Source organism: Coloeus monedula (genome assembly GCF_965178545.1).
Source record: "Coloeus monedula genome assembly, chromosome: 16".
Taxonomy (NCBI): Eukaryota; Metazoa; Chordata; class Aves; order Passeriformes; family Corvidae; genus Coloeus; species Coloeus monedula.
In genome coordinates, this window is record NC_138796.1 from 5,301,578 (window position 1) to 5,325,276 (window position 23,699).

The 23,699-nt window shown below is 50.3% G+C and overlaps 1 protein-coding gene across 1 annotated transcript; it reads left to right on the forward strand.

Annotated features, from left to right (window-relative positions):
• Nucleotides 1–10,935: 10,935 nt before the first annotated feature.
• Nucleotides 10,936–19,170, forward strand: AMZ1 (archaelysin family metallopeptidase 1; the record flags this gene model as incomplete). Its single annotated transcript, XM_082292446.1, has 6 exons — nucleotides 10,936–11,239; nucleotides 11,853–12,020; nucleotides 12,902–13,030; nucleotides 13,372–13,535; nucleotides 14,970–15,146; nucleotides 18,601–19,170. 6 exons carry the CDS (start codon nucleotides 10,936–10,938, stop codon nucleotides 19,168–19,170), a joined length of 1,512 nt encoding a protein of 503 aa, XP_082148572.1.
• Between the last annotated feature and the right edge of the window lie 4,529 nt (nucleotides 19,171–23,699).

Consider the following 23,699-nt stretch of genomic DNA (forward strand, 5'->3'; position numbering starts at 1 on the left):
GTTCCTAAAGCCTAATCAGGAGCCAAGAGGAAGACAATCATGAAAAAAAAATAATAATCATTCTGTATATTCCCCAGATCTTCTAAGCCAGGCCAAACTTGTACACTGAAGCTGCATTCTCCTGGCTGTAAAAATATCTATCTGCCTCCTCTTCTGCCTCTGCAACCATCTGGGGACCTGAAATCATGCTTCCTCGTGGGAATGAATCATGGAGCAGCCATACTGCCTTCCTACAGTGACACACAATCAATGGTAAGAAGTGAAGAAGACCCTTAAATTTTCCTTAGATTAGCACAATACAGACTTGGACCAGCCACTGCGTAGACATGTGGGTTTATGTCTCAAGAGTCTCTGACTCCAGTCAAAACTCTCAGCTCTGAATAAGCCCATAGTACTAGAAGCTGCCCAGATGCACATGAAGCCTGATCTAGCAACTTATTTGCAAATAAATGGCTCCCTTTCATCCGCCCACAGATCTTCTGCCCAGTGTTTTCATCTTCACTCCAGAGCTGTTCTCATTTTCTCTCTCTTATCTTCTCCCCCAGCATCAGCTGTGGCAGCAGATTGCACTCACTAATCAAAGAGGGGCTGGGCTCTCTCTGTTTGTTCCTTCAAGTCTGTGGCACTACAGTAGCACCAGCCAAACATTTGTTTTCATTAAAGCTCCTCCCCAAGTTGCCAGCAGAGCCTGGACTGTGCCAGGACACAGCAGAGGGACAATTTGGCTGGTCTGGTGCTGCCTTAGGGACACTGATGCCCCCACTCCATCACCTACCAGAAGGTGCCTGCTGCTCTCTGCTTCTTTTCTGCCACCTCCTCCAGAGGGAAGGGAGCTGTCCTTCACTGCTGCCGATCTCAGCTGCCTCAGGTTTCTCACAGGAATCATGGAAAACTGTGAGTGCCATGCTCACATTGCTGTTCATCCACACCTCCATGAGGTTCATCCGTAGGGTTTGTTAGGGAAGGGTGATGGGTGGGTGTACTAGTTTGAAAGCCAACCAGTGGGAGATCGCAAGTCAGAATTATAATTTAACAGGAAAACCAAAATAAATGCAATAGCACAAGAACACTGACAGGGTCAGGATACAACCTGACACCCTGTTAATCAGGGTGGTGGTAGCAGTCCAGATGAAGTGGTCCTGTTGAGGCAGTGATCCTGTAGAAAAGAGTCTGTTTTTCACCTGAAGGTCCAGTAGTAGCTCTTGTCCTCTAGGAACCCAGTAGGTAGAACTGCTTGTGCTGTTCCAAACCTCAGCTCGCATCCAGGTGGGAATGATTGGCTCCTCCCCCTGGGTGGAGCATCTCACAATGGGATGTTGCAATTGTATGAGTCATGGGGTGTGTCCTTGATGGGCCATTAACAAAGCCCCGAGGGCATTATCTGGGATGAGTCATGGTAGGAAAAAACAAAAAACACTGCCCCACCCAGTTTAACAGCTTGTGAAGGTGATAATAGAATACACACTATTGGTTATACCTTACACTGTAACCAAGGTCAATGATGAAGCTCAGAGTGCATTTTAATTAAAATCAGTGCTTTCTTGGGCAGGAATGTGACCTATAGACACAGTTCCTGAGTCAGGTAAGGGCTGGGCAGCCTGGCAGCCTTGATGGCACCGTGTGTGTTGAGTGAACCACTTTCATTCATAGGATCAAGCTGGTTTTTTATTCCAGCTCCACTGAAAGATGCACATTTTTTTCTTCCAGCTGAGTGGAGCACAAAGTCACTGCTCTGCTCTGCTCTTCATTTGCATTCACTGTATCTAAAAGCTGTATGCTGATCTCAGTAAATAACTGACAGCCATAAGGAGTGCAAAGCAGCACTGTGGAAAACAAAAATAAGATTTCCTGCATGTGCTGGTGGATCCATGCAATCCCATGAATCCACAAGGAACATATCTCCTTAAACTGCACGTGCCTGTCCCTGTATTTATAAAAAAAACCTGTGACAAGACAGGCTGCAAAACCCTGGAGTTCTCATTGTATCAACAACAAACAGAAAACTTGAGCAGATCAAGGAACCATCCTGCTCCCCAGCAGTTTCATTTGCACCTTAATACAAGCAGCCCCACCTCAGGAGTCACTGAAAAATCCAATCCGGGTTTTCCCCCATTCCATATTCTGAAAAAAAATCCAGTCCGGGTTTTCCACCATTCTGTACTCCAGAGAAAAAATCCAGTCCGGGTTTTCCCCCATTCCGTACTCCGTGAAAAAATCCAGTCCGGGTTTTTCACCCATTCCGTACTCCAGAAAAAAAATCCAGTCCGGGTTTTCCCCCATTCCATACTCCGGGAAAAGTCCCGTCCGGGTTTTCCCCCATGCCGTACTCCGTACACCTGCCTTGGTCTGATTAGGAGAGCACAAATTAGGGCAATTTTTCACCAGCGATGCTGCCAGTGCCTCCAGAGCAATGCAGGCTCCGGGCACGCAGGCTGCAGCAGTGATGGTCTCATCCCGGTGCTTGCTAATCCTGCAGCACGGCACGTGGTCATCTGCCCCCTCCCATGGCCACCGCGGCTCTGGCAGGACATTCTGCTGGCCCTTGCAAGGCCCGTGGTTGTGCTGGACCTGCAGATGGCATTCGGGCTTCCAGGACCACTACAGCTCCTGAGGTTGTAAAATATTTTTTTTTTTTCCTAATTTCAGTTTATGTCACTTAGGGACACGCTTGAGTCCCAGGCAGGGTATTCCTTTTTCCTCCCATCCAGGGATGGCAGAAATGAGGGATCAAAGCACTGAAGAGGATCAAAACATGAAAGGCAGAAAAAATGAAGCCATGAAGAAACGGGAACAGAGATCCACTCCTTTAATGTAATCAACCTTTCCAAGAACAGATAATATTCCCGAATTAAAGGACATTGTGGGACACAAAAATGCATCCAGGTCATGTGGGAGCGATGCCGTGAGCGAGGCACCAGGAGAATTGCAAACACGGCTCACAGGGCGGGGATGGCACCAGCCACCGGCACAACCAGACCCCAGACACCCGCTCCTCGCCCAGCTCTCATTAGAGCGCAGATTAAAGGGTTTCCACCCCGCGGCACTGACGCGCTGCTCAGCCCCGGGTTCTTTTGGGAACGCGCTTCCCAAAACAAGGGCTGCCTGCGCTCCCGCTCCTCTCCCAGACGCCAGCGGCCGAGCCCGTCCTGCTCCCCCGCACCCCGTCTCCCCTCCCGGACCCCGTGTCCCCTCCGCACCGTGTCCCCTCCCGGACCTCGTGTCCCGTCCCCGCACCCCGTGTCCCGTCCCCGCACCCCGTGTCCCGTCCCCGCACCCCGTGTCCCGTCCCGCATCCCGTGTCCCGTCCCGCATCCCGTGTCCCGTCCCCCTCCGCACCCCGTGTCCCGTCCCGCACCCCGTGTCCCGTCCCCGCACCCCGTGTCCCGTCCCCGCACCCCGTGTCCCCCTCCCGCCCCCGAGTCCCCTCAGGCCCGGCCGCTCCCTCGCCCGGCTCCGCGGGCGCCCCCCGGCGGTTGCCCCGCGCCCCGGCAGGAGGCGGCTCTGGGCGGCCGCTCGGCGAATCCCGCGGGCTCCCGGCGCCGGGGCCGAGCCCCGCTTTGCTCCCCCTTTTCCTCTCCTCCTCCTCCTCCTGCTGCCTCCTCCTGCCGCCGCCGCCGCCGCTGCCGGGCTCCGCTCCGCCTCGCCAGCCCCGAGCCGGGTGCCCGGCCCTGCCGCTCCTCCCGGCCTCCGCAGTCCCGGCCCGGCGGGCGGTGAGTCTTGTCCTGTCCCCCCGGGCAGGTCAGAGGGGTCGCGGGGTCGCCTCATCGGGGTAGAGCACGGCCAGGCGGGAAGGGGGGTCCGAGCGGCCCCGGCGTGCGGCGAGACCCCCCGGGGGCTGGGGCGTCTGCCGGGTGATGGGCATCGCCCCCGGGGTGACGGGCACCGCTCCGCGGGTCAGTGTGGCCGGGTTCAGGGAGATGGGCAGCCCTTTCCCGGCGACGGCATCGCTCCCCGGGTGATGGTGGCCGTGCTCGGGGCATCCTCCCCCGGTGGCGGCGGGTCACGTTTAGGGCATCCCCCCTCCGGCGGCTGGTGACCGCGCCTGGGGCATCTCCCGCCGGGGATTAGGGACTGCGCTCCGGGCATCATCCCCACGGGGTCCTGCCCGGGCACTCTTGGTGCACCCTGCCGGGGGTTTGCGGTGCCGGGCGGCTGAGCTCGGTCTCGCGCTTGGTGCACGGTCCCAGAGTGCTGGGGGACTTGTTCCCTCTCTGCACGCCCACCCGTGGGATTCCCGCACCGGGGACCAGCATCAACAGCCCCTTTTCCACATCAGCGGGGCCAGGGGTGTCCAGGTGTCCCAGGAACAGCACCAGCTTCTGCAGCCCTTCCAGAGCACGCTTCGTACGCAGCAACCCTCCGGCTGGCAGAGCTGGCACATCAGGGTACAGCCGGCCCCTACGAAATCGTGGATTTGGGCTCTTTGCCCCCCTAGACATACTGGCTGTAGTAATACCTTGGACCACCCTCCTTCTCCTTGGCTATAAAATGCCCACAAACATCCCCGACCTGGCGGCACCATTTAAAAAGCACTTGATGTTTTGGGAGGAGGAGGCACCGCGTGCCCTTATACCGCGGGATGAGCCACTTTTATAACGCCCGTGCTCCAGGGAATACCCACCCTTAGCTATACCTGTTTGGGAGTTCATCCGTATGGAAAATGCAGCCGCTTTCCTGGCTAACACTGGGGTTGTCTCGCAGAGACCATTTAGTCTGTCTAGACAAGTATGATGAAGAGCAAAGTGCCTGGAGCTGTGAGTGATTAGAGCTCGGGTATCTCTGCAGTGCTACGTTTGTTGCACAGCTCTGATAGATGCTGCTCGGTGCTTTTGGGTCTTTGGTTAGCAAGTGCACAGCACGCACACACGGATTGTGGAGGATTATTTCGTGTCAGAGCCAGGGAAGGAGAACACAGCCAGCCCTTCATCACATGTGTGCATGGGAGAAGCATCACAGGCAGTTAAACCAGACTAAAATGAACAGAGAAAACAATGAAAATGGTGAATAAACGGGTGATGAGGGGGAGGAGGGGGAAAGGCACATACTGCCAGCTTACTTTCAAAAGGGTAGTACAGAGAAGTTCATGAATGTTTGTGTGACACTAAGAGAGCCTCAAATAGCAGGCACTGAAAAATAGGGTAGCGCTTTGTACGAGCATAGAATAAATAAAATCCGTAGAAGAGAAGGCTGAAACAAGGGATAATGTATGTCCTCAGTACATATTAAAATGAAGCACAGTGTAGTGGGAAAGCAGGCTTTAACATAAAACAAAATCAAGGGCAAAGTGGACGTGTATGTGTTCTTAAATACTTAAGAACACTTAAATAAGAATATTTAAATAAGGACAGATGGAAGCACCTGCCTCCATCTTAAGTATTTAACGACCTTTACAAATCTTGTCTTTCACCTTGCAAATCTTTTTTGCATATTGTTGAGCTGTCCATCTAACTCGTCCCGCAGTCCAAGTTAATTAATGAGGCAGATTCCTGGGAGGACAAACTTCCAGGACTGAGCCTTGCAGCAGTAACACATCAATCACATTTCCAATAGGACAGGCAGATTCCCCTCCTGGTAAACGCACATGTGAATCCCTGAAGGTTTCCACAGCACCAGGAATGACTCTTCTCGAGACCATCTGTTTCTGAGCCACAGACATATTCTAGAGACACAGCACACAAATATTATTGGGATCTGGCATTATGTGAGGCCAGAAGGCTTTATCTGAGTTTATGGGCTGGAACACACACAGATCTGACTCAGTGCTTTGTGGCCCTTTAATGCCAAGCGAACAGAGGATGCCACAGCTCCACAAGTAGAGGGCTGAGCAGGTCCAGAGTCGATTTTCTCTATGAGCAGAGGGGATTGATTCTGAAAACTGCTGGGTATCTCAAAATACTTGCACCTCAGGTCTGAATCTGGCCAAACAGATTTGGTGTGACCCCAGAAGCTGGGCCTACTCGGCAGGCAAAGCCTGGCTCCATGTGTCGAGCTCCTCGAGGAAGGAGCTGGACCAGTGAGAATTTTGTTTGGAGCAGAGCTTCTCAGTCAAGAAAAATCTCTTTCTATACACGACAACAAATAAATTGAGAAAATTGCTTTCAGGCTGTTTTTGGTGCAATATGGGAAAGCACTGGGAAGGAGAGGCTGATCCTGGAGCATCAGTAGCAGACACAAACTGCAAATCTCAGAGAAAGAGCTATTAAGCAACTGGGGCATGTGTTGATAATTAGTTATCGCTCGTTATGTTTGCTCTGGGCTTTTCATTTCTGTTGACTGGCAATGAATTTTCTGCACTATCACTGCTTGTTTACAGTACAGCACCTAACAAATGTAATTAATCAGCGTTAAGAGACCCTGCTAATGTCCCTCTGACATCCAAAGAACCGGGTTAAGTCAGTTTGCCTCCAATTACTTCACAAGAGCTGAGAGGGGAAGGGAACAGAGGGAATCTCCTGTGCATCTGCAACCTGCAGTGCCTATGGGACAGTCAGAGTTAGAAATTACTTTCAAATTGGCTTATAAAATAAATAACTTTAGAATGATCAGCTTAAAAAAATAAATTAAAAAAAATACAATCTCTGCAATGTTAGGGTCAAATTCTACACAGTACCAAATAAATCCATTATGCACTGAGTGCCCTTTCTGTACAACATGGAATTTCTGCACACAAGACCATCCCTGTCCTGTCAGAATATCCCAAATGAACTCACACTGTATGATATTGCCTTGGCCTTTGAGAATCACCCTGATAGCCCCAGGCATATCTATCCAAGAAAGCAGTGTCAATATATTAGAGAATAAATGACATATCTATGAATTACAAACAGAATAATTCATAGGTAATTTCCAATTACAGAGAATAATTTATATGTGTCTGATTTGCAAAGAGAATAATTTATGAGTAACCTGAATTACACATGAAGCACATTAACAGGTTACTGTGGGAAAGGGAGTGTACAGACTGCTCGGGTGACACGTGCTGAGCCTGGATTTTGGGACATTTCTTGTGAAAACACTCCCCATGAAAATAAAATCTGTCAGATGTCATAGTAAACAGATTTGTGTAATGTGCCCAATCTGATCTGAAACCTCTGAGAGGTGCTGAAAGCCAGAGACAGAGAATGTATTGGAGCTCTTGCCTTGTGGAGCACCACAAGCAGAAAGGCCACAACTGGGGTCCTGCAACAATAACCACTGGAAAAGGCTGCTGCCAGGAGCACACAAAGAGCCCAGTGCCAAAACCTTTGGGTTCTTTGTGTCTCCTCTGCACTGCGTGGATGTGGTGATGGACAATATGAAATATGCAAATAACAGAAAAAAAGAGGAGGGTCTCCCTGAACTGGATGAGATTCCCAGCACAGGCTCCTTCCCTGCCCCTGGAGCCTGCAGGTGCTGGAGCACAAGCACATGTTCCATCCCACACACAGGGACATTGCTCCTTCGTATCATGGAACCACTGAGGTTGGAAAAGACCTCCAAGATCATCAGGTCCAACCTTCATGGACTTCTTATGGTCCAACACAGGTGCTCCTTGTTTAGGAAAAATTACAATGTTAGTAAATGGCTGTGAGATGGAATGACAAAATGTGTATTGGGAAGAGGATGTTTTCCTAATAGTAGAGAATGGCATGGAAGTGGACGTGGAGAGTGCCTCCAGTTGCAGCAGATCTCTACATTATTATCTTGCTTAAAGCATTTCTCAAGTGCAACTACAAATTATTAGATTTTTAAACAAAAAGAGTTAGTTTCTCCTTCCCAGGACTTGCTGGTCAGGTCCTACAGCTTGTCACTGAACAAGGGGCCAAATTAGCTTCTTTAAAGGCAAGACATCTTCTGAAATACCTGAAGGGCAGAAGGATGCATTGGTGCTTTCACTTCTTCATCTGCACCCTGGCATCTTAAAAACTGAGTCGGGAAAGAAACTATCCAAGCCAAAGTGCCATTTCCTGCTGAGGCACTGCCCCAGGGAGTAACACCAGGCACCCTCAGCACAAGAGCTAAAAATTATAAAGCCCTGTTGCTCTGCTTCAGTTAATGAAACACCATATCCATATATTAGACCAAGACAAATAACATCTACTATGGCTAATGGTGTAAAAGAGCTGCTTTTTTCAACCACTAAAGTTGGTCCATAAAATTTTTCTGAAGCATTAATTTTCTCAAATGAAATATTTTAGAAAAGCTTACTGAAGAGAAGTAATTGTCCTGGATTTGGAGAGTGTAATGGGTTGCTGCTGTTCTGTTGGAAGCAAAGCCAGACTCTCCAGGACAATGAGGCACATGTCACTGGAGACTGAATTCCTACAAATGAATCCCTGAGCTTTTGAACCACTAAAGCATCGTCATGGGCATCCTTGGGCATGGTGAACATCACAAAACACCCATGGTCACAGCTGGGAATGTCTGGAGCTGGGTGAATGTCCCCTTTTAGGAAGCCTTGGGAAACAATGTATATCCCATAGCTTTGGGCTCGCACTATATTCCATGAGGGACCCCGGGGGGAACACTTACTACAAGACTGTGCACTCATTGTATTTGCTGTCACATACATCCACTCTTTACTGCTTCCCATTTAGCAGAGAAAAATCCATACATTTTAACCAGCTGCTCCTCCCCAGACCGACACTCCAGTTGTTGCCCGGAACATTAATGAAGGCAGCTCATGCTTCCAGAAACTTTAAAATTTAAATCCTTTAACATGATTTGTCTCAACCTGGAGCAAGTGCAAAGTCTCTTTCCTGACTTCCCTGGGAGCACTAAGCAGGCAGCAGCTCCTGGGATCACATCCTTGGGGAGTTGAATATTGCTAAGAGTTTCCCAGTGAAAGTTCTGCAATCTCCAGGAAAATGATCCTTTTATTTAAAGGCTGTGCAGAACAAATGAAATCTTGTCCATTAGGAGAAGGCAAATCTTCACCCTAATCCAAGGCAAAACTCCTGATGACCTGCTGGGGTCAGACTCTCACTTTGTCCTCCCAAATCTGGAAGCAAGTCTGAAGTGTAGAGATTTGTGTCACTAAGTGCAGAGTAACCTCACACAAACTCTTGCTGCTCCCTGTAAAAACCAGCTGGAGCAATTTGGACAATTTTTGGCAGTAAGAAGAGCTGAGAAAGTATCACAGATTTTTTTTTTCTAAACTTTCACTGGATTAGGGCCCTTGTACCACTTCAGATCCCCCGTGCCACCTGCTGTCAGCCTTTAATATGAGTGAAATACAAAGCTCGCAAAAAAATGAAAGAAAACTGCTTACCCACTCCCTCTCCAGGCTACACACCCTTAGAGACAAAAAAGATCACACAAAATGAGCCCTTTTAAGGACTACCAGTACATACACAGCTCTTCCCAAGGGTTAGATGAGAAGGAATGCAGTGTTAATTTTAATGGGCTGCCACTTTCCTCTTACAGCGCAAACCACCTCTGCATAACTGAGGAAAGGCTTCAGCTCATGTTGGTACTATTTTTTTAAATATTGAATTTCCTTAATCATATTGATGTCCTCAGGGGCCACTGAATGCCACTTACCTGGCAGAACTAGGCTGCAGACCTACTTAAATTATAGACTTAACCAGTTCCTCCTTAAAATATTTAATCTCTCTTTTTTTTTTTTTCTGTGATTGAATGCTGCTGTTAGAGCAGTGATGGTCAGCAGCTGAAGCATTTGGTATCCACCCAGAAAGCTTGTCTGGCTCCTTTTAAGTTACTATTAACTTGCCTAGAAGAAGAGAACACTCATTCCTAGAAACCCTGTGTTTTTGTGCATACATACCCTGAATTTCTCATTCTGATGTGTACAGGTGGAGCACTTACCTGTGGTGGGGAAAAAGCCCAAAGCACTGCTCCAAAATGCTCCAGTTCTGCTTGATAAAAAATTAGTGTCTTTGGAAAAATCCAGACATAGATTAGTCACAGGGGCTCTGCTTTTCTTCCTCTTTTTCTTCCCTCTCCCCAAGGTGTTTACTGGCACCTCCCCAAGTGCATAAACTGCAGTGGGAAATAGGTGCCTGACTTCTGCAGCTTTGGAGAACACTGGCCTTAGAAAGGAGCCTGGAGAGGACATTTACAGGATGCTCCAAATGAGCTTCTTTGTGCTGCAGGCTTTCATTTGCTCTTTATTTACCACTTGACATCATCCCCAGCGTTGCTGATGCTAACACAGTGTGGCATGAAGCCATTCACAAAGGGACACGATGGCAATGGGCCCGAGCGTGTCCTGCTAGAGAGGCACCACCAGCACACGTGAGCCTCGCACAGCAGGTCCCACCTTGGCTGTGCAAACCTCCCCAAATCCTGGAGCCTGACAACAGCACTGGGAGCCAGCAGATGCCCTGGGATAATACCTAGGATTAAAAGCTCTTAGAGGAAATTGTCAACAGTCAACAGCTGCTTTCACTGGTGTCAGGTAAGTCAGGAGTTTAGGCTTCTGATTGACAGATGAAGACCGATATCGACCTCTTAGTTCCTGACATGGATCTATTCCAAGGAGTGTGGTTTATCCCAAGCAAATAGAAGCACCACCTTTCCACATCCGACAAGGTCCAGTGCAACCAGTTGCACAACACTCAGAGGCCTTTCCCATCTTATTGGGGCTTCAGGATAGAGCACCAAAAAAACCCCCAAACGAGTCAAGCCATCTGGTTTACTCCAGACACCCAGCAACGTTCTGGAGCTATGCATTCTTGAGCACCATCTGCTGGCACAGGGTCCCTGAGCCAGTGACACTCAGGGGATGTGGAGAACTCTGTGACCGCCGCTCCCACACGATGCGTAGGGCTCCAGGCCAGGGCAGTGTACAGCGTCCATAGCTCCCATCAGCTGGGATATTGGAGCAAACTGCTCTGAGGGCCGAGCGTGAGAAGGCTGCCCGTCCCTGGCGAGGCCGGGTGCTGATGGCTGTGTCCCCTTGCGCAGGCAGTGCCCGCCGTGGGTGCCCCGGCCATGCTGCAGTGCAAACACGCGCAGGAGTTCAGCTTCGGGCCCCGCGCTCTGAAGGATGCGCTCATCTCCACCAACCCCGCGCTGCAGGAGCTCTATGCCAAGGCCTTCTCCAGGGCGGAGAAGCTGTTCCTGTCCGAGGCCTACAACCCCCAGCGGACGCTGTTCTGCACGCTGCTCATCCGCACAGCCTTCGACTGGCTGCTCAGCCACCCCGATGCCCCCGAGGACTTCGAGACCTTCTACCATGCCATGCTGAGGAGGAAGCAGAACTTCTATCGAAAGCACATTTACCTGCAGCCTATAGGTAATGGGGGAATCTTCACTGGGCCGCCTGGAGAGACACAGGGGGGCAGTGGGTGGTGCTGAGTGCTGCTAACACCCTCCTCTAAGGACTCACCTGCAAAGGCAATGGCCATAGCAAAGAAAAGTGTAGCAGGCAAGGCTCTGACATGCTCCCGGCCCAGAGTCACAAGCCATGATGGTAGACCTGCCATATAAATGGTATGTGTGCCCCTGGGTGAGGCTCGCTATGAATTTATGCATATATGTATATCAAAACATGAAACAAGGCTGGAAAAACCAGCATTTCTGGAGGTCTATCTCTGGTGGTTCATTAAACACAGCCACTCGTTCCCACATTAATAATTCTGCACAACTTAAACAGGAGACAACCTTCCAGCACATCTGCTCTGCTAATGAGAGCGTACTAATGCCTTGAGCAACCTCTCAGGAAGAGCTCCCTCTTCTCTATATCCATAACCACCCAGAGGTGTCCACCACATCCCCAGGTAGGCAATTACCTCCAGAACGAACCAGCCTGCCCCGTCCTCAGTTGCTGTGGCCAGTCCCACAAAACCCCTTCAGACCCTAATGTTCACCCTGGCTTTAAGGGACTGATAAGGAGCTTCTCTCCTCAGACTTAATCGAAGGGCCTGCGGGACTCTCGCTGCTGGATTCCCTCCAGAGCTGTGTGGAGTCTTTCTTCCTGGGTCTGCGTGTGAAGTGCCTTCCCTCCATCCCAGTCTCTTCCATTCACTGCTGCTTCCGCCACAGCCGGGACTCGGACAGGGTGCAGCTCCACGCAGGTGAGGAAGGACCTGGCAGCAGGGAGCCCACAGACACACCAGCCTGGCACACGGGCATGAGTGCTCCCGTAGGAAATGCCTGACACAGCCCTTCATTGCCTGAGCAGGGAGGGGATGAGGAAGGGAGTGAAAAGGGAGAAATCCTGTTCCCATGGAAAGCCCAGAGCTTTGAGGCTGGAAACAGGAATAAAAAACAAAGTGACTTTCATCATCTTTTCCTCTGCTGTTTGTATTTTTCAGTGCTATTATGTTTAGGTCCAGCTCTGCAAAGCGATCGGATCAGCTCTGCGGGAAGGCTCTGTTGATTTGGTGCACTCCGAGTTCTCCCATCCCTTTTCCAGAGCCAAAGTAAATTATTGGCCTGGGTGGTTCAGGGGGGCAACTCAGAGGCCTTTCATGATAGGAAATTTGGGTTCAAGTGTCACACAGCTCCCCAGGGGAACAGGTTTGCCAGCTGCCAAACTCGCACTGCGCAAACATCCACCTGGAATGAGCTGTTTGCGGGTACCATGGGCAGCACATGCTCAGCACAGCCCCAGCACTGCAGCCCTGGGGCTGTTCCAGATCAGTTCTGAAATGCCTGTAGGGGAATTCTGCTCCCAGGTGCTCATTTCCATGGGTTAGTACTGAATTCACCTGCATTTCTGCTTTGTTTTAACTCTGTGCTCAGCTCCACTTCCAAAGTTAAGTCTTCTCTGATTTGAGGGATGGGTTACACAGCCATGGTTCTCTCAGTTCATGGTTCTCCATGATGAATCCAGCAGCTCTGCCTGTCTGTGGCTTGGATTACATCCTCACCACCATGAGCAGTAGAAATTCTGGCTCTTCGTGCCTTCCAGGGATACTTCATTTAAATTAACACTGCTCTTGTATTTGTCCAGATGGGATCCTGAATTTCCTGAAGAACAACAAGCCCATGGATGCCCTGTGTGTCCTTGGACTCACTCTGCTGGACCTTTACCCATGTGAGACCTGGAGCTTCACATTCAGCAAATTCCTGCCAGGACAAGGTGGGATTGGTGTCCCATGATGATCTAGCACAGCGTGTGAATAAGGCAGCACTGTACCAAAAGCCTTCCCTGGGAGACTAGAATAGCCAAACCTTATCCTTAACATGTTAATCAACCCCTGATAAGAGGAACTAGATTTTCCCAATTTAAAATTAGGGGGATCAGGGCTCCTGATCCAAACAGAGATAACTGAGGTGATACAAACCTTTTGGGGAGTGGGTCTCATCACACCCTGTGTGCCCAGCTGGACTCTGCTCCCACAGCTGTATTTTCATGCTGCATAAGGTGAGAGACAGTTGTAAAAGAACAGATGCCTGACTTGTACTCCCCTCTCTTCACAGAAGTGGGAGTCTGCAGCTTTGCCAGGTTTTCTGGGGATTTCCCCCAGGCTGGTTGTAGCAGCTTGAACCCACCCACACAGAAGGAAGAGCTGTGTGAAGTCAGCAAGGAGGGCAGAGACCGGACCTTGCAGTTCAGTGCCCAGGAGATGGTCCAGTGCTGTAAGGTAGGACCAGCAATCTCCTGCACCTTATTTCTTCCTGTGTAGGGTTAAATATTTCAGGCCAGGGCACAATCCATGCTTCAGCCCAGTGAAGCAGCCATGAGACTACTCCCAGAAGCACAGGCAATCACAGCTAAGTCCACACCAAATTCAGACATAGAGAGCTTGCACTTTAGTGCACTGCATAGACAACTCCCACTCCCCTTGCCACTGGAGCAAACGACAGCATCAGTTATGGGGAGGCTACAGGACTTGCCTCAATACAGAATGGTTTGGGTTGGAAGGACCTGAAAGACCATCTTGTCCCAAACCCCTGCCATGGGCTGGGACACCTTCCACTAAAACAGGTTATGTCATGGAGCAGCACTGAAACAACTTTGCCCAGCTCCCAGGCTTCTGCCTGGGTAATCCTGAGTATTCTGCTTGTCAGGCACAGCAGGGCTGATACGGTATTTGGAAGTTAATCAGAATATCTGGTGGAGCTGTGTGTAACTAACAGATGGCTGGAAAGGGTGACTCTGTCCTCCTCAGACATTGGCACCTGCAAGGGGAGGGGTCCCTGTGCCAGACCTGCCACAGGGATGGATGAGAATAATACCTCAGCCAAGTTTGCACATTATATGCAGATGCCCTTAAACCCCCTCACCTCCAACACATCCTCTTCATGAGTCCTGTCCTCCCTCATCCCAGCATCTGCCAGATTCCAGCTCTGCTTCCAGTGTTCCTCCCAAAGCTGGCCCACACAGAGCAGTCCCACCAGTACCTTTGAAGTCATTTCCCTTTTCTCCCCTGGTATTTGCTCAGGATTTTCTAGTTTCAGGTCTCTTTCTGTAGTAATTTCAAATGATATTAAGTGGCAATGGGAGGAGGAGAGGAATCCTCCATCCTCAGCCTTTCCACAGTTGCCAATTCCCAAGTCAGTCATGCTTGGCCAGCTGACTCCAGCTCAGTTTTTTTGCTTTGGCACAAATGCTGATGGAGTCTGTTCTGGAAGGACCCAGATCTGTTATTGCCAATAGCTTCTTACACATTTCTCACCCAGGCTGTGTTGCTCTTTTCAGGCCCAGTGGGACTGGTTTTCCTCTTTAAAAAAACCCTGAAACAACAAAAAAACCTCCAAACACCATATTGTCCTTGGGGAAGAGCAGGAGCAGCATTGCCCCACAACTCCAAACACACAGCCTACAGAGCTTCCCACATCTGCCTCACCCACACCCACCCTTCCTTCTCCGCAACACAAACATGGAACTGGGAAGAGGCAGCCAGGTTCTCTTATCACCTTGGAAAAGCCTAGGCTGGAGGAGTGCCATTGCTGGGCAAGAGGTTGGTTAGACCGTCAGGGAGCAGGGAATGTGGAACAGCAGAGGAGGAGGAGGAGGAGGGGGCAGCAGAAACAGGAATGACCATGCACTGCCGTGACCTTTGCTTCCCTGAAAGGTGACCTGTCATGAGATCTGCCACCTGATGGGGCTGGGGACGTGCCGCTGGCTGCAGTGCATCATGCAGGGCGCCCTGAGCCTGGACGAGGCCCTGCTGCGGCCCCTGGAGCCGTGTCCCATCTGCCTGCGGAAGCTGCAGCACGTCGTGGGCTTCAAACTCATCGAGCGCTACAGGGTGAGACCCCATCCCCCAGGCCCTCCTGGAGCAGGGGCAGGGCGAGGACAGGGTGGCTCAGCCCAAACCTCAGCACTGAAGGTGCTGCAGCAGCGTGGTGAAGGCAGGAGCTCTCAGGAGCTCTCAGTGCAAGGTGCTGAGGCACAGAGTTGTTGTACACGGGCTCTGACCAACAAAACAATTCACACAAGCTTCAGGGCTTTTGGCTTTTCCCAAGAAACACTGCCACAGTCAAACCACACTTTCCTACTCCCACAAACAAGGTGGGTAGGGCAGGCAGATTGCAAGCAGGGGCAGCAGCAAGCACAGGGATTCCCACAGCTACGCCCTGTCCTGTGCCACCCAGGATTTTTTGCCTCTCTGTGGCTGCTGGGAACAGGGAGGACATTGTAACTGTGACTTTGCTGCAGTTATTCTGTTTAAATTTATGAGAAAGGATCCCAATTTATTACTGCCAATAAGTGGAAGGTCCCAGACTCATCTTTTGTCTCTTCTCTCCCACCCACACATGTTTAGACAGATCAGGAACAGTGCTAAAACACCCTTAGCTCCTGAAAGGGTTTTCTACCTCTGCTGTCTAAAAAGCAGGATTCAGTACTCAAATGGTTGGTGGAATAGAAATAATGTCACCATTCTCACTCAGCACCCATCTTCTCCCTGGTTGTGATTCCTGTCTGACACACATCATGTTCAGAGGCAGGATTTTCCACGGCTGCCTATTTTAAAGTCTGTGGGTTGTATTTGTAACAAGATATGAGGAGAATGAGAAAGGGGATGCCTCTAGTTTCATTCAGCTCAGAATCAGATACACAGAACATGGCAAAGACTGTGGGGAAACACACATTTTTTGTGGTTTTCCTACTTGTCTGTGGTGCTGCCAGACCCTCCTCTTACTCTGGCTGTTTGATTCCTGCTTCTGTCTGAGAGGTGTCTAAATTGCCCAGACCACCAGAGGAACAAATCCTGATTTATTTAAACACCCATCCTGTCAGCATCCAGCCAGTGCTTTCTAGAAGAGAACTGCCACCTGCATTAAGCTTTTTTAGAAACATTTTTGCCTTTACACCTGCAGCAAATACTGTAATTGGCTCAGCATCCTCCGGTGACAGGGAACACAAACCTGAAGGAATGATACACTTGCCAAATGTCACATCTGCTTCCTCGAGAAGGCAAAGCTCAGCTAGATACAGTACAAGCTGGTGTAAGAGAGCTGTGATAATCTCTGTAAGGGGCTTTGCCATAATGTTGAGAGGAGACATAAATACCAGAGATGAATTAAATAGTTAAGGAACCCAACAGAAGAGAGCAGAAAGCATTTCGAGACAATAACAGAGAGCAAAGTTAACTTGCCAAGCACGTTAAGTGCAAGTCTGAAGTCACATTTCCTCTTGGAAAACTATCACAGATCCCCACCTGCCACAAAACAGCTTCAGACACTCACAATAACCGCAGGAAATGCCAGACCCAAGCTGTGCTTTGGCAGCAGCAGCAGGTAACACTGCACAAATCTGCAACTGAGACATGGTTACGGGCAGAGGAGCACGTGGGGCAGGAAACCAGTCCTTATGCAGCAGAAAGAGCCCCTCAATCTATTTATCCGAGTTGCACTCAGAAACACACTCCATTTTTTCATCCCAGCTGCTTATTCCAGCATGAGTCATCTTGAAAACTGAAAGCAAGTTAATTCTCCTGGTGTTTCCCCACCACAATCAACATTTCCACATTTCCACCTGCTGCTTCTGCAGCATCCCAGGCTGTCCTCACTTAGTAGCTGGATGAGTTTGCAGTGGCCACACACACAGAGACAGCAGGTCCCAGTGACATCCTTGGGGTGGACATCCACTTCAACTGCTCTTGCCTGCAGGTAAACAAAACCCACACAGAGCTTATCCCTTCCTGGCTAAACAGGAGAACATAAGAGGCTGCAGCCCTTCAAACCCACCCAAAGTTCAAATGAATAAGCCACCCAAAGGATGAGAGACTGAAGAGATTCTGGGAATTCAGGTAGTGATCTTGAGTTGATCATCTCCTTTTTCTGCCTTGAATAACTCAAATGTACTGTTGGAACATCTGCATCTCCACAGCCTTTTTTCTTCTTGGGAATTGGGCTAAGTAGCAATTGGGATTCCTTCCCAGATTCACTATTCTTGGGAATTTAGAGCCATTACAAAATCATGGGCTGCTCGCAGCTCTCCAGTAGCTTTGCTGTCCCTTTCACTAGCCCAGCTCCCACTGCAGCTTCTGGAGCTGCCTTTGTTGGATAAACCCAGAGGGAGAGAAGGGCCACTGGAGGTGGGATGAGGCAGGAGAAAAGTTGTCCCCGTACAATTTTTCTTGCCCCAGAGGGAGGGGGCAGGGTGGATTAACTAAGCTGAAAGAGTCCATTTTATTCCTGTACAAAATTCTTCCCCGAGGCTCCATGCTTAGACTGAAATGAGAAGCAGGGCCGATTTCTCCCACCCACTCAATTTGAGCTCTTTATCCTTTCTGTCACTTGCCTGAAGAGAGAGCAATAGAGGAGGGAAGGGGGAGGGAGCAGCAGGGTGGTGTGAGAGAAGGGAGCTCTGCAGGGCTGGGAATCTCCTGCCTGCTCCTCAAACACTGCAGCTCCCCCTGAGCTGGGCAGGGACGGGCCCAGCTCTGTGCCTGGCACACCATGGGGACAGCCCAGGCTAATCCTGTCACTGCTGAGCAACTGGGGGCTTTGCAAATGGATCACTGGGAGCTACAGAAAGTAAAGATGAAGAAATGGGGCCACAGGGGTGTGAAAAACTGCAAAACACAAAAAAAACCCCCACACTGTAAACAAGGCAGACAAGATCCACTTTTACCCAGGGATGACTGGAGTACTGTGGTTAATTCCCTAAAGCATAAGAAATAAATGTGCCAGGAGCAACCCGTCATATGCCTCATTGTGGCATTAATATTTTAAAAGGAAATTGTCTCAGACATTTTCCTTTCATTAATTCTTTCCTGGAGCCAGCCTTCCCACTTGTTCATTGCAGCTCGGGAGGGGAAGAGCTATTCTTGGGAATAAAGCACACGTTACCACAGGCATTAACAGCACGATGAAACGCAATTCTTCACCACTATCTCAGGAGCTTTTATAATGACACAGTTTCCTCTGGAGAGGCATTGGTTTGCCTCTCCTGGAGACCACACTCACACAGCAGGGAGTGATCTGGTGAAGTTTTCTCTTACCATCTTCAGTAATAAGGCAGATAAAGTCCACATCTTACTGGAGGCAGCTCTGCCACAGTCAAAAAAAATGGGAAAGAAAAGCTCCTGCTTTGTAGGGTCACCAGGAGTAATCTGAACCCATCATCTGGCAGAGAGGACCGTGGCAGCTGCAGCTGAGCCACCCAAGATAAACAGGTTTACCTGGCAAACACTGGGAAAGGTGTAACTGGTGTCTCTCATCCTCCACAATGAAACCTTTCTCCTCTCACCACAGAAGCTCTATGCTTGGACACAGACTGTGCTGTCCACGTGGCCAAGGCAGGAGTCAGCAGAGCTGTCTGCCTCAGAGGACATCCTCCCGTTCAGCTCCGACTCTGGGATGTGCTGCGAGAACGACTCCGAGGCTGTGACCTCCCTGTCCGAGCCGCTGACCCCCGACACCTGCAGCCAGGGCCTGTCCATCGGGCCGGAGCTGGAGCAGGACGAGCAGCCGAGCTTGCTGCCGGAGGCGCAGGGCCGGCCCCGGCTCCCCGGGCACACCAAGGCCACGGACACCATCAAGGATTACGAGCTGTGGCTGGAGATGTGCATTGCTGCCCTAGAGAGGAACGTCTCTGAGGAGGAACTGGCTCAAGTGGACAGGACCGTGGATGCCCTGGCTAAGTGGGAAATGTTTACAGGACAACTGCCTGCTATGCGGAAGGACCTGCCCTTTGCTAGGGACGCCACCGGGCTACGAAAAGTTCTTGGAGACAAATTTTCCTCCTTGCGGAGGAAACTGAGCTCCAGAAAACTGTCCAAAGGGGAATCATCCCCTCATCGCTGGCGGTGGGAGGACAATTAGGCTGGGGCTGCCTTGGGCTGGCTTTGTTCACATCACTGCCCTGCTTCCAGCCTTCCTCACCCCAAGTTGTTGCTGTCTGAGAGAAACAGCAACTCCCCCCAGGAATAAAAGGTGTTTTGTTTTCTGAGATTGCTAACACAGTTTTCATGTGATTGCTTCTTCTCTAAGGGTTTTTCCTGTGGTGGTCTAAGTGACAGCACCACCCCAAACCCACCTCAAGTCCCATGTGGGTGCTTTTATTTTCTTGGTCTGAAGCTGGCCAGGAAGAGGTCAGCCAGGTCCCCACCAAAGACTGAACATGCTCACACAGAAGCTTGGGCCATCTGAACAAAGAGATGCAAACCAGGGCAGCTCTCCCACACACAGAGCTCTCCTCTGCTTAGCACGTCAGTCCCAGGCACAGATGAGATTTCTCCCTGTCCTCTCCCCCTCACAAACACTCAGTGCTCTGCTCGCTGCCCCATCAGCTGAAGGTTGTGCTGAGCACAGGAGCACAATCCAGGCTGATGGGCTCTCATTGTAAGTTGGGGGAAGGTGAAGGAGATGGGCAAAGAGTAAAGCAGAAAGCTCCCTGGCAGCTCAGCTGGCCCAAAGAGCAGCGTTAGTGTGACGATTGTCTTCTGGCAGACTCTCAAGAGGATCTCCAGAGCTGCCTCAGTTCAAACAAAACCAGGCTTAGAGCGTGAGCTGGAACTACTCACATCCTCTGTAGATTGGCACAGGAGAGGAAACCTTTGAAAACATTCACAGACTCATTGATTATTAATGTGAAGAGGGAACTACACGTGCATTCTTCTTTCTGCCTTGGGAAGTTAGCACCCTGGCCCTTCCCTCTTCCCTGCTCCATAAGGCCCCCACTGAGCAGGACTGGGTGCTGTGCTGGCACCCAGAGCAGCAGTGCCTTCCTTCCCATGGCCAGAGCATGCCGTTCCTCCCAGCTATTTATAGCCAGAGCTCAAGAGGCTGATGAGTTCTTTGCTCCTGCCAGGGGAAGGCTGACCCTCTCCATCCTCTGCTCCCTCAGCCCTGAGCACTGATAATGCTCCCACAGCTCATGGACACCTGGCTGAGCTCCAGATTTCTCCTGTCTAAAAATATCAGCAGGTAGGATCAGATCCAGTGCAGCTGGGAGAAGGGAGAGGATGTTTCCGTCTGAGAAGGAAACAGCTTTGGCTTTCCGGAGCACTTGCCCTGTGCACTTTGAGGCCTCCAAGCCTGCAGTGTGATTCTGGAGCGGGAAGCAAGAGGATAGACACTGGATAAACGCCGGAGATTTACACACGCAGGTGAGTAGCAAAGATGGTCTTGCAGTAAATTCAGCTGGATTCCGGAAACACAAGCACTTCACACCCGCATGATTCATACCGGCAGAGAAAGGGAGTTTGGCTTCGGGACTGATGACAGCAATTCCTGGAAACATTTTTCCAGGCTGCGCGCCTGGACCGGGGCAGGCGCGGAGCAGCGGAGCCGCTGCTGCCGCCCTCTCCTGGCAGCCACAAAGGTGACGGGTTCTCATCCAAGACATTCTTCCCAGCAGCAGAAACTTTCTAAACAAGCCCCGCTTGAATTACAAATCCGAGTTCTGCCCCCGAACGCGCTCAGTTGTTGCCCGAACACATTTACTATTTTAAGCAAGAGATGACTCTCTGTTCAGCCTTGTTTGATCTTCCTTGGTTCCATACTCAGTTATTAGGCTGAACTTTAGAAACCTTCCAGGAAGAGGCTCAGGATGACAATCCTGCCTAAGGGAACAGAGGCAGCTTTCCATCATAAAATTCCAAAGACAACAGAGGAGTGGGGTGGCACAGAAGGGCTGGCAGAAGTCACAGATGGGAGACTCCTTGTAACACCTGGCTTACATTTGTGCTGCTGCGAGAGCAGGAACTTCAACTGAAGAGCTGTTGTGACTCCAAACAGGTATTTTTGACACCATCACCGCCAGAACCACCACTTACCTGCTCAGCTTGTCCACAAGTGCTCCAGGTAAGACATAAATGAGATGGCTCAGCAGTGCCCACAGGCAACAGGCAGCTCCACAGTGAGAGGCACAAAGTGGCTGGAAACCCTTCAGCAGCTGGAGGAGAGGGTCCCTGTAATATTCCACTGCAGGGTTTGGTCATGTGAAGACATTCCTGTGGAGGGGCTCCTCTTCACACCACCAAAGGTTTCCAGTGCTGCTGCAGCACGTTAAGCACAGGGTCTGTGAGCAGCTCTTTGCCCCAGCCCACACCAATGTAAAGACTGGAGGCAGCCAAGGTTACATGGAAAATGAAGGTTATAACCAGAACTAAAGCACAAAGGCACAGCTGCTACTCCTCTCTGCAAGTAACAGAGTTGCAGGGGGCAGGAAACAGCTGACACAGGAATAAGTAGTAGACCAAATTGAAGGTAAGCCCCTAAATAAGATTTCCCGCATTTTAAGCGGCAGGTTCCTGGGGAAATCCTTCTACTTGGAAAGGTGTGGGAACATAACTTGCAGCTAATAAGCTGCTGAGTAAGCTGTGAAACAGAAATACAGATGAGATAATTAGGAGCCACTTTAGAAGGTCAAGCTGTGGATCAACCATCAGCAAGAAGGAGTGTAGGGCGCTCTATATATAAATCCAACACCCTGAAGTCACTTACAATGCAGCAGCCAAGATTGGGGCTGGTTACAGCAGGTCCAGGAACTGTTCCTCTGTGTGGCAGGCAGTGGGCAGGAGACCTGGGTGCTCCCTGTGCAGCACCTCAGCCACAGCCTGGGGAGCCTTTGGCAGAAGACAGGCAGGGGAAGGAACTGGGCACTCAGATGGGAAGGGACAGCAGGTCCCAAAGGGACACAGTGCCAGCAGCCTGCCCCAAGCTCCCTGGGCACAGCCCAGGGCTCTGGCTGGCAGCCCTGGAGGGCACCACTTGTGTTTCTGTGCCTGGTGGCCTGGGGGTACCTTGTGGGGACAGGCAGATGCTGTAGGAAGGAATCCTGCACATGGCCAACGCCAGGAGACCCCCCAGCAGACCTTCCTGCACCTCCTTCAGGCACCTCCTTCCTGCAGCTGCTGTTGGTTTCCCTGGAATACCCCTAAGGCACAACACAGATCCACGTCAGACTCCTCTGGCTCAGAGCATCTCCCAAACCACACCATCTTGTTGCCACCTGCAGCACCCTGCATCACCAAAGCAGCTCCCTTTCTGCCCCAAGCTCAAGGACACTTGCTTTGAAGCAACTTCTGAAGTCTAATCCTGAACATAGTAAAAACCAGTCTTTTAATAGCTTTACGAGCTCATAAAGACAAATATCTTCTCCCAAGAATAAACAGGCAGAACATTCCACTCCTACTATGAAAAGAGGGACTTGCTGTAGCTGAAGGGAGAGGGGAGACAAAGCAACTGTCCAGATGATAAAAAAAATCCCACAGCAAAAAATTCCATGCTCTTTACTAGTTTGGGGTGCAACTGCCTGCAACAGCTTGCAAGGGTGGGAGAGGAAAAACCAGCACCTTCCACAGACATTCCATCAGCATGATCCAGCCCTTTGTGATTTAACAGTGGCTGTGACCACCTCTCTCCGCTAAAAATGGTATTTCTCACTGAAGTCTGCTTCTGCTGAGCAAAATTGAGGCTTTAAGGGAAAGCTACTTTTGGTAAAAATCCCTGAACACTCATCCTAATTAACTCTTCCTGCCTTAACACCACACAGCTTCCCAAGATGCCAGTCAGTCCTGGGAAGTGGCAAGAAATTTGGTATTAGTAAAAAACTGAGTAAACTTCCTCCCAGCTCTGTAAGGATAATGACATACCAGGCTGGAGCTAGAAACCACACAGATTTATTTAATTTCTCTCCCAAAAGAGTTCTAACAAATACTTAAATATTACTATAACCACCCCAAACCTTACACCTTGTACACTTGAGCAAAAATACAAGCTATACTTTGCATTTTAGAGCAGCCTCTCCCTGGGGAAAGAGCAATGCTTTCCCTTTTATATTCAGTTTGGATTACTGAAATTGCACAAGAGATACTCTGGTTCAGAACAGGGAGTTGTGCTGATCCTGGGAAGGTAATTCCAAGTTAATACATGGAGTTTAGGCTCTCCCTGGGGCACAAGCACTCACTGGCACTGAACAGACAAACCCACCTGCAGAACCAACTGCTTCAGCTCTGCTCTTATGGAACAACATCTGTGCAGCAGAGTTATGAAAGGAGCATCTCACAGGAACACCTGGGCCCCAAAAGGGCCAGTTTGCCTCACACAGCTCACCAAGGGGATCCCCTGGAGCTGCTGCTGTTGCTGAAAGCTTTTCAGATTACTTCGTGATCACACCTGGGCACCTTCGACCAGAGCACACTGGATTTGCAACTGGTCTGCCCTTGTTTTCAGAGGTGCAGAACACTGGCAATACACGTCACCTGGAAGTGCTCAGCAACTCCAGGGACAAAGAGTTAGCCATTCCCAAAGGCCTGATGCAGCTAAGTGCTGCATTTCCAATTACGAGTAGAAAGGACAAAAAATGCTCCATGAAGTGTTTTGAGTTGTGCACTGCCAGTGGAATT